This window comes from Neovison vison, chromosome 7 (genome assembly GCF_020171115.1).
Source record: "Neovison vison isolate M4711 chromosome 7, ASM_NN_V1, whole genome shotgun sequence".
Lineage (NCBI taxonomy): Eukaryota > Metazoa > Chordata > Mammalia > Carnivora > Mustelidae > Neogale > Neogale vison.
In genome coordinates this window covers 158,572,601-158,586,205 of record NC_058097.1, presented here as the reverse complement: position 1 = coordinate 158,586,205, position 13,605 = coordinate 158,572,601, and the positions used below count along the sequence as shown (strand labels likewise).

Sequence of the window (13,605 nt, the reverse complement as noted above, 5' to 3'; positions counted from 1 at the left end):
GGTAGCCAGGGCACCCTAGGCACCTGGGCCTTGCCCGCACTGGATGGTGGACCCGCAGGGATTCGGGGAGGAGAAAACAGGAGGCCTGCAGCGCCCCCACCCTCCACAGGCAGGTGCTGTCCGGCATCTTGGGTCAGGGGGGAGGCTTGAAGAGGCCCAGGGCTCACTCGCCTTGACCATCCGAGCGAAGTACTCTCCTCCCAGGTAGTTCTCAGTTTTCAAATAGAGGTCGCGCAGCTCACTGGCCCCCACAGGGTTGTATTTGGAGTTGAACTTGTCAAAGCGATGGAAGGTCTGCCGGCCCTGGAGAGAGGAGACCACCAGGCAGGTCGCCATATTGCTCCTATTCACACACGTCTCCCCCTCCAGGCCTTCAAGAGGTGGCCTTATGTGTGGCTGCGCTGACCAATGTCTTCTTTGTCCGTTCTTGCGTGAGCCCGTGGGGAGTCCCGGAGCCAGGCCGTGAGTCCTCACTCAGCCAGCCTGTCCTCACTGAGCCAGTCCTCAAGTGGGGCCCTCTGTGGGGACCAAGGGACCTCGTGCTCCAAGGCACCATGGCTAGGAGCCCAGCTGGCTGAGTGAGCAGAAAACACCAGACGACTGAGCAGTCAGTAACACAGTGTGTCTGTTACTGCTTGGACTTCGGAAGGCACCTTCTCCACATCACCTCATTCCATGGTTTTTTTGTTTGTTTGTTTAACAAAGATTTTTTTTTTATTGTGGTAAAACAGACCTAACGCAAAATTATCATCTTAACCATTTTTAAGTGTACAGTTCAGTGGTATTAAATGCACTCATTACATCACCCAACCATCACCACCATGCGTCCTCAGAACTGTATCTCGTAAAACTGAAACCCTGTGCTCCTGTAACGATGACGGCCCATGACTCCTTCCTCCTGCCCATGGTAACCACCACTCTCCTTCCTGTCTCCATGAATTTGCCTACTCTGCGTGCCCCGTACAGGTGAATCATACATTAAGTGTCCTCTTCTGTCTGCCTTTTTTGACTTAGCGTCATGTTTTCAAGAACATATCCATATCCGAGTATCAGTACTTTATTCCTTTTCAGGGCTGAATCATATTCCATTGTACGCATTTACCACATCTTGTTTGCCCTTTCACCTACTGATGGGACACTGGGGTTGTTTCCCCCTTTCAGCCATTGGAGACAATGCTGCTGTCCACCTGGGTGTGCACGTATGTGTGTCCGTCCCTGCTTTCAGTTCTTTGAGGTATATTCCTGGGAATGGAATTGCTGCAATACATGGCAATTCTGTATTTAACTTTTTCCTAGGACACTCCATACTGTCTTCTGCACCATCATTCAGTCTTTTAATAACCGTCCCGTCAACAAGGCACACATGGCATTCCCCATTTTATAAGGAAGGCAATAAAAGCGTAAGCGAATTGCTTAAGGGCCTATAACTCCTAGCTGGCAGAAGGGGAGTTAGAAGTGGGACCTGTCTGACCCCAGGTCGCATACCCTTTTCCCCTGTCCCATGGCCCTGTGATTCCCTGAGGCCAAATTCCCTTTCACCTCTCCATGCCTGGAAGCCACAGAGCCGCAGCGTCTCCCAGGTACAGCCACTGGGCCGCTTTCCTGGGGGTGGGACACCCACCCAGGATGGTGGGAGGCTCACTCACCGCATGGACATCCAGGGAGTCCACGGTGAGGTCGTACGGGTCCATGTGCAGGCTGTCGAACACCTGCCGCAGGGTGATCTTGCGGCCCCGCTTCTCGGCCACGGTCCGGTCGGGCTCGGTCTGGTACGTGTGCTTGATGAAGCGTAGCAGGTGCTTCTGGTTCATGCAGGCCGCCGCGTGGATGTGCGTGTCCACCTGCAGCACAGCACCACCAGCCGTGAGCCAGCCCCACCCCCAAGCCCACTGGCAAGGAGACGGGGAGTCCCAGCCTCAGAGTCGTGTGCGAAACCTCAGCACCCATAGTCCCGCCGATACCTGGACCTGCACCCCTCCCCCCAGAGTCTCCTCTAGACTTTGAAACTTGTCCTCCCTCTAGCTTTGCTGCCCTCTCCACCTCGTTATGGCAGCCAGAGATCTTTCTAAAATGTAGACTGGATCTGGCCACTCCCCTGCTAACGAGTCATCAGCGGCCCCCAAGTCTCCCCAAGAGAAAGACCAAATGCCTTCGCCTGGGGCTGACTTCCAACCTTAATTCCCTCCTTCCTGCTCCCAGCCTGTGCTCCCGCCAGGACCCAGCACTAACAGGGGCCCGAGGCACCGTGCTCTTCTGCACGGTGTCACTTGGCCCACATGTCTCCTCTGCTGGGCAGGCCTTCTAGCCCCTCACCAGTCTCATCCACCTACGCGGGATTCCTTACAACCTCCTCCACTTGGAAGCCAGTCCTGATCACCCTGGCACACTGACCAGCTTTTCCCCCGCCCAGCCAGGAACAAGCACACACACTCCCATTACCGTACATGTCTTCCCAATTCAGTCTACAGACTAGTCGACTCTGCCACTAGGCCAGGAGCACAGGCCTCAAAGCACAGGGGCTTCAGCTGATGCATCTGAGTCTCCAACGCCTACCCCAGAGGCTAGTATGACTTATTTGTTGAATCGATGGATGGACAAATGAACAAATGATGATAGCCACATCCTCATGTAACCCCAAGGGCCCACAAAATGCCCCACAAAATGCCATCCTTCCCACTGACCCCTCTTGGAACATTCCCTTCAGCGGGTAGCCCTGATGCAGTGGTGCCCTGGCCAGGCTGAGGGATGGCCTACGGTCGAAGTGCGCATCCTGACTCCCCTGGCCTGAGCCCAGGGGGCCTCAGAGAGGTGCCCAGGGAGATGGCAACAGCCTCCCAGGCCAGGACTGTGCTATTCCTTCCTGCTGCAGCCAGCTGGGCACTCTGCCATGGCTGGGATAGGCAGGCAGCTGACCTGCGGCCAGAGAATGTGGTCCACAGCTGGCCAGCATCTCCAAGTCATGCCAAACCGGACATTTGATCTACTGAGTCTCTGTGAACATTATACAAGCCAGTCCATGTCACTGGCCACATCACTGACTCATCGGGGCCCTTCCTGCCATTCATCCTGCCCTTCCAACAAGAGAGACAGACCACTAGCCATTAAAGATATAAAACCACTCAAAGCACCAAAAGCCAGAACATCACCCAAAACACCATGTAGGGATTCAGTCACCTCAGGGACAGGTGGGGCTTTTGTGGGACGCCCAAGTAGCCAGCCAGGCTTAACTCAGCCAGACACAGCTGGACTCAACCACCTCGGCATGACATAGCACATTCTGGGTTTTCTGGTTCCGTCCTCTCGAATACCAGTGACACACAGCAGGGGGTGCAGGCTGTCCTTATCCCCACAGGTCACAAGATGAGGGAGAAAAACAACTGGACAATCCAGAAAGCATCCAACCCAAACTTTAGAAGGTCCAAGGTGATTATTTTAGGAACACGCAAAAGAACCCGTCATGGGATGTCCGTGTTTTCAATTCACCAGAAGATACCAGTGTGTTCCTGCTTTCACATCGGGTCCAGGCTTTCACAACAGGACAGTTTACAAACAGGGCTGCCCGGCCCCCGGTCCCTGAGCCAACACTGGCCATTCCCCCAGCCATGCCAGACATCGGTAACCAACTGCAGCATTTTCACTAAGCTATGGGAGTAGCCACGGCTGATTGGTCAAGTTTGGCACAGAAGATGAAGCCGGTTTGCTCTGCCTGATATGACACTTAAACCGACGTGGAGAAAACCCAATCTTACCCAAGTCCTCGGCAGTAAACACACTCAGCTCTGGTTCTTAGCTCTGAGCAAAAAACAAATGTCTCAGTTACACAGTCCCGCCGGCTGGGCCACGTGGTGTCCTAAGCCATGCGGTGTTGTGATGCTGCGATACTACAGACACATTCACAAAGACCAGCCCCACACACCCGTGGCCACTCAGAGCCTCCGCCTCCGAGCACGGCCCCAGCCTACCCTCCCAACACTGATAGCTACCTTGGAAATACAGAGCCACCCTCGCGGCCCACCCTGAGTTTCAGAACACCGGCTCTCTTCCCACCGAAGAAGCTTCCAGGGCCAGATAAAGCAGCCAGCAACCAGGATGCAGGGAAGGGCAGGCGGAGGCCTGACTTGGAGCAGATCCGGGCCCATGTTTATGGACTGCTGTGGTGCCAGAGAACAGGCCAATGAGTCACAGCACAGGGGTCAAGGTCATCCCTATCCAGAGAACACATTCACCCCCAGACTGACAGGGAACACCTAGGGGTTCATAACCAGGACTCGCTCCTGTATCACAGCCAGAGAGTAGCTAGTGGGCCTAGGAACACCCACGGGGGCCCCACCTCAGAAGCAAACAGTGTCTGAGCCAGTGCGGTTAGTAAGGAGCCCTTTAGCCCCAGAAAGCGGGAAGCTGCCAGGACCAGAGTGTTCATGCAGAGGGCGGGGTTGCACAGGCCAGGCAAGGAGCTTCCCCAGGCACCCACCTGGGCCTGTGGTGCATTTCAGCAGAGCTGAGAAGAGTTGGCATGGTGCCTGAAGCACCTACATGTCTGAGTACCTAAGCCTCACAGAGAAGGAGCAAACAGTGCTCGGGGGTGAGAATGCCAGGTGGCTGATTTCTAACACAGCCCCTCACTTCTACCTGGAATGCCTGAGACATTTCCATAAGCCTCACAGCCCATGAGCTGAAGCCACCTCCCCCTCTTAAGGTCCCTTCCAAGTGGGAGTCCATGCCAGACCCCATGATGCTTAACAGAAGTGACCCTAGGGCCTCCCTCGGGGAGGCTGTCTATTCATTACTGCTGAGTGTTCTCAATCAGGTCAGGGAGGCCTGGGTTCCACAGATGAGCCATATCCTCCCCTGACTAACACCCGCTTCTCAAAGCTGACCCTGGGGAGGGGCGGTCATCAAAGGGTCACATCTGCAACAGAGGCCCCTCTAGAGATGAGGAGCCCAGTGTGAGTCAGCTCAGGTTGGGCCATGAGGCAAAACCTAATCCCTACCCTTCACCCTGAGCTTCTCTGAGTATGACCATGGCCCCTCCCTGCTTCCTCTGAGAAACCCAGGGGCCCCCACATGGTCCAGAACCTCACATACCTGTCACCTCACTCTCCCCACAGCCCAGCACCACACTGTCACTCACACCTGAGCTCCTGTGACACCACTGGACATAGTCTGTCCTCTCCCATGGCACAGCACTCTCTCCCTCTCAGTCTCCGGCTGTGCCCTCTGCCTGGAACGCCATCCCTTCCATTCCCTTGCCCTCCACCCCTGCCCAGGCTGAGTCTTATGCACTCTTCAAGTTGGCTCAGTTCTAGGCTCTTCCTGGAAGCCACTCCTGCCACAATACTTCACACTGACAGGACTGGGCTGGGAACTTCTCAGGAACAGGCAGTGACTCCCATTCAACATCAAGCACCCTAGGCTTATCAGTGATATTAGTTAAGTGGAAGAAAATGGAAAAGCTGGAGGCCGGGACTATTTAACACACACACCCGAGCCCAGGCTACGGCTCACGCACCCTAGCAGAGGGGCAAGATAGGAGCACATGGGATCCTTCCCTACTCCTGATCCACAAGGAAGGAAACCACAAGTTCCCAAGTCCAAAGGTATTTTAACAGCCTTTTCTCTCCATGATGAATACATCCTCCACCTTAAAAGGAGCCTGGCCTCAAGTCTTACGATCAATTAACAGGCTGTACCGTATTTTTCAACTCACAGGGTACACTGCAACAGATACAGAACACGGACAAAAGTTCCCACCTAGAGTCATACCAAGTACGGTCTGAGGCATGGCCTGACAGCAGGCAGGCCACCCACCAGTCTAGCTTCCACACATATACGTCACACTCTTCTGGCCAAGGAAGGCCACATAGGGGACCAGCCCCGGACTGACTCAGGGCATCCCACTGGGTTGGGAGGGGGCCCGGGAGGGGTGGCTCTCCGTAGTGGGCTCCTGACGCACCTTTCTCACGTTATAGAAGTCTCGGTGTGGGTTACTCTTCAACTCTTTGAACTCAGACATTTCATTTAACATCTCATGCAGGCTGAACTTGGATTCCAGAAAGTTCAGTCGCCGGTGACAGTATGTTTTCCTGCGGGTGGGGAAGGGGGAGAAATCACAGCTGAGGAGAAGTCTCCCGGAGCTCTTCAGTTCGGAGACCTCCGGTGGCTGTGGGGACAGGCCCTCAGGTGGAAGGTCAGGGGGCAGCAGGGAGGGGTGTGGCCATTCCAACTTTCGGCAGACGCAGCTGGACTGTGCCCTGTGACAGGAGTGGACAGTCCATTTGGGGCATCGCAAAGCTGACCTTGCGACCTCGTGCAGGTTCTCTGACTTCCAGCTTCGGCAATTTATCCCAAACCTGTTTCCCATGAACACATGGAAATGGCAGTACCCAGGACTGAGCAGAGAGGATGCTCGATAAAGGTTTCCCTCCTTATCCAACTTCCTTCCTTCTGTCTTCCCACCAATCCTCAGCCACCTTTAAGTCCTTAAAAGGAATTCCACCTCTGCCAGAACCTCAGTAATACAGCCAAACTGTGAGGCAAGTCCCACCTTGGCATGGGGAGGAAGCATCCTGTGACCTAATGACCTTCCCCAAACCCGAGACCTGAAGACCCTTCAGCTCTGAGGTTTCAGGACAAGCGGAGGAGGTGTTTGTATCCTGAGCAGATGACGAATGTACAGATGTTTGTTACTAGGACGGAAACCTCTGCAGGGTCTAATGCTCCTGCCAGCCAGCAAAGGCCGTCAAAGGTGGGAAGGCTCACGGCTCCTGGCCAGCTCCAGGCCCACACCCAGCCCAGGGGCCTGGCCATGTGCCACAGCCCCACGGAACCTTCAACCACAAGTCACGTCACCCTCCTTCCTGTGACCCCCAAACAAACAGCAGCTCCCTTGGCATGAAATCACTCGGCCTTTCATAAGGAGCAGCTGCCCACCCTGGGACAGTGTCGTCATGGAGACCGAGCCAAGCCCCAGTGCAGAGCTCAGAGGAAGCAGGAAGAGGCAGTCAGAAGGGATTTCAAAGGCCATCTCACCTAGTCCCTTTCCCTGCTGGACTGGCCTGGACAACCTCCTGGATAGAACAACCCTTCCCCCCAACCACACACACACCAAACCTCCTGGAATAGCCGGGGTCCTGCCCCTCCTCTCCCTCCCCAGGCTTCCCAGCAAAGCTCCTCCTCACATGGCAGAGGTAAACCTCCAGAAAACTGTTCTTTCCTCCCTGGTTCTTAGCTCTGCCCTCAGATCAGTGAGGCCTGAGACCCACTCTGCCCACCCCCCCCCCCGGGACCCACTCTCCTCGCTTGGAAACTGGCATCACAGCTTTCCCAGCAAACCCTAAAGTCAGGGCAAGAGAGGTTCCTGGGCAGTGACCACACCCTTTCCCTGCCCCCTTCCCGCTCCTGGCCCAGCACTCAGCCCAGCACTCAGCACAGCCACACCCTGGCTCAGGGGTCAGGCCTGCCAAACCTCATTTACTGATGAGCTGAAGTGCTCACCAAGAAGGGAGGGGCCCAATGTAGAGAGACAACAGCCTGCCAGCTTAGCTCAAGCCGAGCCTGCAAGCATCCTGGGGGTCAAGGCACAAAGCTCCCAGGCTCCCTGCACTCTCCCCTCCAGAAACACGGAAAACCCAACAACCAAAGCAACAGTCTTCTCTCCTCCACCATCTATGATGCCCTGGGCTGGATCTTGGCAAGGCTGCCGCCCTGCCTGGGGAGAGGGAGAACCGCCACTGTAAGGTGCACAGGTTGGCCCCGATGAGCAGAAGCTCCAGCTCCAGGATGCAGAAGAGACAGGTAGTACCGACTCTAAGAACACGCCAGCCTATGATGGAAAACTGTTACAGGAACCCACAAAGCACGGGGGAAAGCGGGTGATTTAAGTGCAGGAAAGCCAGGAGTAAAAGGGGGATCTGATTGGCCTTTGACAGCCCCTTCCTACAGGACAGCTGCCATGCAGAGAGGTGGACTCAGGGAGAGCGGGCTTACGTGGGGCCATCCGTGATGAGAGCCAGGATGTGGCTCATGTCCACGGTGTAGGTCTCCAGGTCAGGGTAGGGCAGGCTGTGGGGCTCCTGGCGCTCCAGCATCTTCTTGTTATCATACACGAAGAGGATGCCCCCCCGCATGCGAACCAGGTAGCCCAGGTTGGGGGGAGCATTGTCCAGACAGTAAGGATCTTCCTGGGGCAGAGGGGGAGGGTGGAAATCTGCAAAACAGGATTGAGTGATGGCAACGTGCCCTTGACGTCGTGAGCTCACGTGAGCTCAGAAGTCACCTACTCGGGGAGGGCTATCCTCATCATCTCAGCTAAAACCTCGTCACCCCAGCCACATCTACCTGCCCTGACATCACCTGTATCCCTCCCTCCTCTGTATCGTCTCTGTGGCATTTGCCGCTATGGGCAAGAATTCCACTTACTTATCCTGGGACCTATCTGTTTGTCTTGTTTAGTACTGTATCCCCATTTCCTAGAACAGTCCCTGGCACATGGCTGGCATGGCAGGAAATGTTTTTAATTTAACTGAAATGAGCTTCAGCCTCCTGGGCATGAGAGGGACACCAGGCACATTAGAAAGGGCCGCTGTGTCTTGTAATAAAATAGTCCGAGGCAGCACCTGGGACTGCCCAGTGGGAATAATTGTCTCTGTCCTCCCACATCTTCCTGAGCCTGGGGCAGCCACGGGGCTAAATAGAAGGGGGGCCCCCTCCTCCCCAGATAAGCACAGACTAGGCAGCCCATCCCCCCCACAGAGCAAGGAATGGCAAGGACAGAGCTCTCAGTCCCCAGGGCTGTTAGCCCACAGGAAGCCGAAAATGCCTCTTGGCCATTTGCCAGCTATGAGACTCAACAAAGCACTTCACCTCTCTGGTCCCATGCCCCGCTCATCTGAGACTAACACCCCCTGCCTTCACCAGCTGTTGTGAAGTCTGCAAAAGTGGGTATAAGAGGGGCTTTGTAACAGTAATTCCTGAGCCATCAATTAGACAACATTATTCTCATCACTTTTCCCAGGACTTCTGCTGACTCTAGATGAGCTCTGCCTTTGGCCAAGGAACAGAGGTAATGCTAGATGGCAGTAGATCTGGGGGCTCCGACTCTGCACACCAGCCAACCCTCCACAGGGTCCAGCTGCTCAGCTGCCAGCCCAGGCAGGGGGAAGCCTGGGACTCTTCATCAAAGAAAGCAGCCAAGGCTGAGTGACCTGCTTGGGTACTGCTCGGAACAGACCACCCCGGAGCAGATGTGAGGCATCGCAGGAGCTAAAGCATGTGCCCACATTAGGCACAGCCCCCGGCCAGCTCAGGAGTCCCTAAAGTGAGCCAGGATCCTGCAGGAAGACACAGCCTCGGCCTCACCAGACTCATTCCCAGGCCCCCGGGTACTCTGTTGGCCCTTGCCAAGACTGAGGCAGGCGACATCGACTTGCCTCAGGGAAATGGAACCAGAAGGGCTGAGATTTAACCAGGGTCCCAGGCAGTCACAGATGCTCAACATCCAGGTCTCAGAGCTTCAAGGAAAACCCAGACAGAGACCCCTTGGCACCTATTACACCCAGAGGGCAGCCAGGGTCCTGGGTACAGGCACAGACCAGCAGGCCCTTGCCTGATCCTCCGGTGCCAAATTTGTAGATGGTGGCTTTTTGTTGTCTTCATTCATCTTACCCAACTTACAACCTCTACTGCTCCTAGATCCTTCTCAGGCCAGAGTCCCCCAGCAACCACCCTGCCTATCTCTGATCTCTTCTTTCTCCAAATTCTTCAGCATAAATGCAGCTACCACTGACTGAACACTCACTCAGAGTGTTCAGTCATGCCAGTACTGCACTAAGTACTTCACGTGCACTCTCTCAATCCATCCTCAGAACAGACCCAGGACAGAGATATTAGTCCCATTTTACAGACTGAGAAACTGAGGTTTGGAGAAATACCTTGCCCAAGAAAGTTGTGGAGCAGGGCGCCTGGGTGGCTCAGTGGTTTAAGCCTCTGCCTTCAGCTCAGGTCATGATCTTAGGGTCCTGGGATCGAGCCATATATCGGGCTCTCTGCTCGGCAGGGAGCCTGCTTCCCCCTCCCTCTCTGCCTGCCTCTCTGCCGACTTGTGATCTCTCTCTGTCTATCAAATAAATAAATAAAAATCTTTAAAAAAAAAAAAAGAAAAGAAAAGAAAGCTGTGGAGCTAAGACCAGAACGCAGGTGTGTTCGACTCCAGAGCCTACTTTCCCTGCTCCCAGAACATGCACTCTGCATCTACCCCCCACTCTATCCCACCCCGTCAGCAAATTCAGCATTTACTGTCTAATGGTGTTGTTGTAAATATCCAGGATGAGACTGCCTCTCTCTGGGGGACTATCAAGCTCAGGGACTGTCCTTCTCTCTCTGAACTTCTATAGCTCAGTTCTACCCAGAGCAGAGCACACAGTGCGTGCAGACGCAATGCTGAGGGAAACCAGCAAACATGGGTGTAGGAAGCCCAGGCCAGGGCCCTCTCCTTAAAACACCATCTGGGCCAAATACATCCAGCCAGTAAAAGTCCCGACCAACTCTTGAGCTGTGCCCCCCTTAGGACCCCCATGCCCCACACCCCCACAGTACCTGGGAGGCCCTCTTCCGGAGGCACAGTGTCTCCCCGCCGATGACCCAGGTAGCGGGCAGTGGTCCGTGGGAAGCGGTGGTAGGCAAGCCTGGCATACTTCTCCCGTATCATCAAGGCCTTGGCCAGGCTCTTGGCAGCCTGCTCATAGTCCTCCACAGTGATCTGCAGAAGGGGGTGGGCAGAGAAGAGTCCACATAGCAGGACTGAGACCACTGTCCACAGCAAGATCTCCTGCGAAGTTGGCTTTCAGCTGACGGCTGAGAACTTGCGTTGCAGGTGTATGCCCACCACTCGCTGACTAACAGGAGCGGCTCATCCAGCCTCAGTGGTTTGCACAAACACTACGGTTTATGACAAACACCTGGTTTTCTCTGGGAGTCTGGAAGACAAGGTTATTAACCTTGGGTACTGAGTCTCTGATGAGCTTCCAGGGTAGACGACACTTCGAACATGTCACACGTCGATGGTGAAGGAATGAAGTGTGTTCTGTTGACGCCACAGGGAGAGGCGCCTGGGCTCCTCCAGACTCTCCTGTCTGTACCTTTTCCCCGTGCTGACTTCACTCTGCATCCGATCACTGTAATAAATCCTAGTCCTGAGCACCTCTGGGCTGGGTCCGAGGTGTCCTCCCAGTGAATGACTGAGCCCGGGGACCCCCGGCCTAGGTGGAGAATGAGGGCTGCTGGAGACCCAGAAGTGCTCCGGCCTGCAACCCCAAGACCGGCCTCAAATGCAGCTGGTAAGCCACAGCCCCGCTGATGCACCCTGAGCGTGAAAAGGGCCTGGACCACATCCCTGATGAAGGTGAGGCTCACCACTTTCATCTGCAAAAAACCAGGGGTCCCCCAGAGGTGAAAATAAAAACTCTGCAGGTTCAGTCTGCTGCTTTGCCATCCCCTGGCCTCTGCTTTGTCTGTTAATCACCAATTCACCCAGTCCACAAGCACTTATGGACAAGTGTTGGATTTCGTTTGGGTCCTCACGGCAACCCATCCTACTGAGGGGGAAGCTGTGAGCCAGCAAGGATAAATCACTCGTCGCAAGTTACAAAGTCAGACTTCAGATTCTGATATGACTGGCTCCCAGCACCTAAGCATATTCTGTCTCCCTGGAGCTGCCTGTTTCTCAATGAGGGAAGAGAGAGATACATGCCCACCTTCCAGTGGGCTCCTTCGTCCCCGTCTGTCTGGGAAAGAGGTATGTGGCAGAAACCCAAACATGTCTGGGGAGATAAGAAGCTAAACAGACAGACATAACAGGACACAAGCGACCCACAGCAGAGGGAGATCCAAGATGCTGGTGGAGCACAGGGTAGGGGAGAGGGGTTCCTGGAAGTTTCCTCACTGCTTTAATTAAAAATCACTTTTAGTTTAAAAATATTTTAAATACACAGACAAGCACTGAAGATAATACAACAGACACCCATGTGTCTACCTTCCAGAGCTAAAACTTTTAATGTTTTTCATGACTGTTCCAGATCTCTTATATATTTGAATAAATAAATCATCACAGATACAGCTAAAACCCTCCCCTCCCCGCTCTTTCACCCCGCTCCAGGCTCAGAGGAAGGAAGTTGGTACATAGCTTTCCCATGCATGTTTTTATACTTTCACTCAGCATTGCTCCTAGCTTTTGTTAAGAAAGTAGGTTTTCCTGGGGTGCCTGGGTGGCTCAGTGGGTTAAAGCCTCTGCCTTTGGCTCAGGTCATGATCTTAGGGTCCTGGGATCAAGCCCCGCATCGGGCTCTCTGCTCAGCAGGGAGCCTGCTTCCTGCCCCCCCTCCACCTGCCTCTCTGTCCACCTGAGATCTCTATCAAATAAGTAAATAAATAAAATCTTTAAAGAAAAAAAAAGAAAGAAAGAAAGTAGCTTTTCCTTTCCTGTTTCCAAGTGTCCCCATGAGGGTGTACTAATTCCATTTTAGACCTTCCAGTGGATGGCTTCTGAGAGCAGCAGAAATAGGTGAATAGACACACACATCTTAGAACCTTAGACAGAAATATGTCCCTGCCGATGACAAAGCCAAACACTTGGCAGAGCCAATGGACTCAGCAGGGCAAGGGGCTCATACCATGGCTAAAGGCATCAGAAAGGGTGCTCAGGATCCCAGTGGACCAGCAGCCACCAGCCAGCTCACAGATACACAGGCCCCATGCCTGGGAGCAAGCCCACTGGGAGTCAAGGTGATCTGCAAGGTCAGCCTATCTCTCATTGCTCATAGCTCTCTGGGGACCAACTGTCCATTTCAGGGGCTCTGTGCCAGGGGACCGATGGAAAGAAGCTAGCTACTGCACCAGGCCAACATCATCCCATTCAGCAGGCTGCTAGCCTGCCTCTATTTCCCCCTTCTCCCATCCTGCCCACATGTCAGGGGCCAGACAGACACCAAGGACTCCTGGTCAGGAGGCTGTGACTTCAGAGAAGGCCTGCACTGTGTCCAATCCAACAAAATTCCCATCCATAGGAACTTCAAGTGTGGTATACCCACACAGTGGAATATTAGGCACTTGTAAAAAAAAAAAAAGGAAGAAAGAAAGAACAAGAACAAGGATGTTCTTTATCTATTGATAATGGCATTATCTCCCAGATGTACTGTTAAGTGAAAAAAGCTAGACTCAGTATGATGTGTATAGTAAACTACCATTTATGTAAAGATAAATAAATTATACATGCCCAATTAATTGTAGATACACATAAGAAAACCAAAACCAAGGGTAGCCTCAAACAATAAAATATTTCAGGGGCGCCTGAGTGGCATGGTCAGTTAAGTGTCCATCTCTTGACTTCAGCTCAGGTCATGATCTCAGGGATGTGAGATGGAGTCCTGCATCACGATGGGCTCCACGCTCAGCAGGGAGTCTGCTTGGAACTCTCTCTCCCTCTCCCTCTGCCCCTCTCCCCACCTTGCATGTGTGTGCACCCTCTCTGAAGAAGAAGAAGAAGGAAGAGGAGGAGGAGGAAGAGGAGGAGAAGAAGGGGAAGAGGAAGAAGGAGGAGGGGGGAGGGGGAGG

At 53.9% G+C, this 13,605-nt stretch overlaps 1 protein-coding gene across 9 annotated transcripts in view; it reads right to left on the bottom strand.

Moving 5' to 3' along the window:
- The window catches only part of AMPD3 (adenosine monophosphate deaminase 3), a 45,811-nt gene that overhangs the window by 11,563 nt on the left and 20,643 nt on the right, over positions 1 to 13,605 (bottom strand). For all 9 annotated transcript variants that reach the window (XM_044258823.1, XM_044258820.1, XM_044258822.1 and 6 more), the window contains 5 exons: positions 10,594 to 10,756; positions 7,987 to 8,206; positions 5,954 to 6,083; positions 1,647 to 1,841; positions 172 to 303 (listed from right to left, as the gene is read on the bottom strand). In XM_044258823.1, the coding sequence (XP_044114758.1) occupies positions 172 to 303; positions 1,647 to 1,841; positions 5,954 to 6,083; positions 7,987 to 8,206; positions 10,594 to 10,756 (840 nt within the window). The remainder of the gene's footprint in view (positions 1 to 171; positions 304 to 1,646; positions 1,842 to 5,953; positions 6,084 to 7,986; positions 8,207 to 10,593; positions 10,757 to 13,605) is intronic.